The sequence below is a fragment of the Camellia sinensis genome, chromosome 3, assembly GCF_055761805.1.
Source record: "Camellia sinensis isolate YWXY chromosome 3, ASM5576180v1, whole genome shotgun sequence".
In the NCBI taxonomy this organism is placed as follows: domain Eukaryota; kingdom Viridiplantae; phylum Streptophyta; class Magnoliopsida; order Ericales; family Theaceae; genus Camellia; species Camellia sinensis.
The window spans coordinates 81,090,453-81,093,106 of NC_138963.1; the positions used below are offsets into that span (position 1 = coordinate 81,090,453).

General features: G+C 36.4%; 1 protein-coding gene across 1 annotated transcript; it reads left to right on the forward strand.

The window, feature by feature from the left end:
* Positions 1 to 659: 659 nt before the first annotated feature.
* On the forward strand, positions 660 to 2,352 carry LOC114276769 (uncharacterized protein At5g01610). Its single transcript, XM_028218586.2, has 2 exons — positions 660 to 1,405; positions 1,823 to 2,352. Exons 1-2 carry the CDS (start codon positions 923 to 925, stop codon positions 1,883 to 1,885), a joined length of 546 nt encoding a protein of 181 aa, XP_028074387.1. The 5' UTR covers positions 660 to 922; the 3' UTR covers positions 1,886 to 2,352.
* Positions 2,353 to 2,654: the final 302 nt, after the last annotated feature.

Consider the following 2,654-nt stretch of genomic DNA (forward strand, 5'->3'; position numbering starts at 1 on the left):
ATTTTTAATTAGTGTAAAGGAAAAATTAAAATTTTATGAAATAAAACAGTTCTACTGAAAAAAAAACTAACTATGAATTAAGAGTAATGATGAAACCCTCACTTCACAAGATCTCTACAAATCTAGACCACTCATGATGTGAACCCCACATATATATGAGTCGCCCCCCCACACATACATAGAAGGTCAGGATCACTTTAAAGGTGTAGGGATCATCTTCAAAGGGAATCCCAAACATTTTCCGTTAATTAATAGGCTGAACTTAAATGTTATATACGAATTTTAAATATGAGGGTAATCATTAGAATTACATTAAAATTGTGACATTGACTGTAATTTTGAAAACTTAAGGGGGGTTGCTATTATTTATCCAAAATTGAAACAAGTTGTCATCTTCAGCTCGTCAAGTTGTGATCCCCACGGCCAGTCACGCGCGCAGTAGTATCACCATTTCTTTTTTTAACAATTTCCTCGTGTGAACAAGTCACCATCCAATGTCCAACACGTGTCAAAAGATATTTCTGCCGTATCCTATACCACAAATGTTCAGACATAAACTAAACATAACAAATGCTCCAACCACTCCAGATAAAATTACAATTATGCCCCTCACTTGTACACGTACTCATCATTTATTCGTTTGAAATGTTTTGCAAACTAAACCCGGTTGTAGAATATCCCTAGGACCCAGTCCAAATCCAATAATTGATCATTCTCCTTCTCTTAATCCCCTCTGTATTCTTGCTGGCATATTGTCTCTCTCTCTCTCTCTCTCTCTCTCTCTCTCCATCATGTTCTCTCTCATCAACCCTCTTAAACCCTTAACTTTCTCTCTCTAAAACACAAAAATTCTGTCTAGAATTCCTCACCTCAACAAGGGTGTCCTATGCTATAACACAAAAAACACAACCCAAACAGAACAATGCTTCCTCTTCCCCAATTCTTGATTTTCTTTGCTCTTTTGTTTCAGACCCATCTCTCTGTTTCGGCCTCCGAAGCATTGTCCATATACGAAGTCCTTCGATCCCATGGACTGCCCATGGGTTTGCTCCCAAAGGGCGTCGAGGACTTTGAATTCGACGACACTGGCAAATTCCAGGTCCACTTGGATCAAGAATGCAATGCCAAGTTCGAGAACGAATTGCACTACGATCGAAACGTTTCGGGCACTCTGTCTTATGGTCAGATCGCTGGACTTTCTGGTATTTCTGCTCAGGATTTGTTTCTTTGGTTCCCTGTTAAGGAAATTCGGGTCGATGTTCCTAGCTCTGGGTTGATTTACTTTGATGTTGGTGTTGTTTATAAGCAATTCTCTCTTTCTTTGTTTGAAACACCAAGAGATTGTATGGCTGTTCCACCCCCTGATATTCTAGATAAAAAGTTCATTGCCAAAACTGTGTCTAAGGTCCTTCTCTTCTCTTTTATATCCCAATTCACTATTTTCAGATTGTAGATAATTGGGTACAGCTTGCTTTTGTTTTTGGACTAATGATGTGAACTTTGATTATATGTTCATGTGCATCAGTTTATCTACATGTATATGCTTTAATTTGACATGGGTTTGACTTATCATAATGCAAATTCTATGTATTGAGATAATTTGTGATCAATTTGATAAAAAAGTTCTAAGTTTGGGATTTAGCATTGTCATAATTTCAGAGAATGAAATCAATCATTCTTTAAATTTTTTGTCTTGCTAACTTCAAGAATTTACGTCCTATTCGGTTTGATATCTATTATCTGTGTGCATTCATATATGCTACATGTTCAATGAAGTATGTAACTTATGAAACTAATAATGTTGTTTGTTGCACACTTACAGAGTCAATTTGGCAAGCTTCGATATCTAGTTGATCAGAGTGATTTAGTGAGAGCTGTTTCGTAAATTGGGAAGATCAAGATGATTCAAATGGCGCAATAGCTCAATCATGACATGGGTTTTCCATTCGCTGTATGTATATATGCCTTCGGCGAGTCTGGTATGTAGGAGGTCCTATGCTTCAAATTCGGTGTGCTTGCTTGCGGTTTTTGTATAGTGCAGAGTCTTCAATTTATCCATTGCCAGCTCCTGTGAATATGACAGTGGCGATAAATTGAACTGAGAGGAGAAGAAGATATGGAAGTCATTGGTGTCTTTTATACAGAGGATAGAAACAGGGCAGGAGCATCGGATTGAAGTGGTTTCAGGCGATAAGTCTTCCAAGGATTGTTTTGTATGTTGAATTCATTAAGAATATAAACATAAATATGGTTATTGGATCAAGCCTCTTTTTGTAGTATAAGAATAATGTTGAAAAGATATACATACTTCTATGATAGAAGAATAAGAAATAAAATGGGCTTTTATTATTATTTTCTCTACAGCTACTCACTTCTTATGCCTTCAGTTTGAATTCTGTGGTATGCTATGAAGTTATGGTTGATTGGTGGGGAAAACATGAACAAAGAAAGAAAGAGAGGAAAAAAAAAGGGGGACATTTTCAGAGGGATGTAAATTTTGAAACCTTATCGAACAAGTTGTGTACTGAAAATTTGAATGCTGATATATCTATGAAAATATTTTTGGTAGAAAAATTGGCAGTTAAATGAGTTGGACTAAAGCTATTTTTGGGTTTTATCAACTCAATTGGCTTAAAGCGCGTGTTTTTGTATGC

What these genes read in the sequence shown, in the direction of transcription:
- LOC114276769 (XM_028218586.2), top strand. Translation starts at nt 923, where the DNA reads ATGCTTCCTCTTCCCCAATTCTTGATTTTCTTTGCTCTTTTGTTTCAG. An exon ending in TTGCCAAAACTGTGTCTAAG is followed by an intron (nt 1,406 to 1,822) that starts GTCCTTCTCTTC and finishes GCACACTTACAG; the next exon opens with AGTCAATTTGGCAAGCTTCG.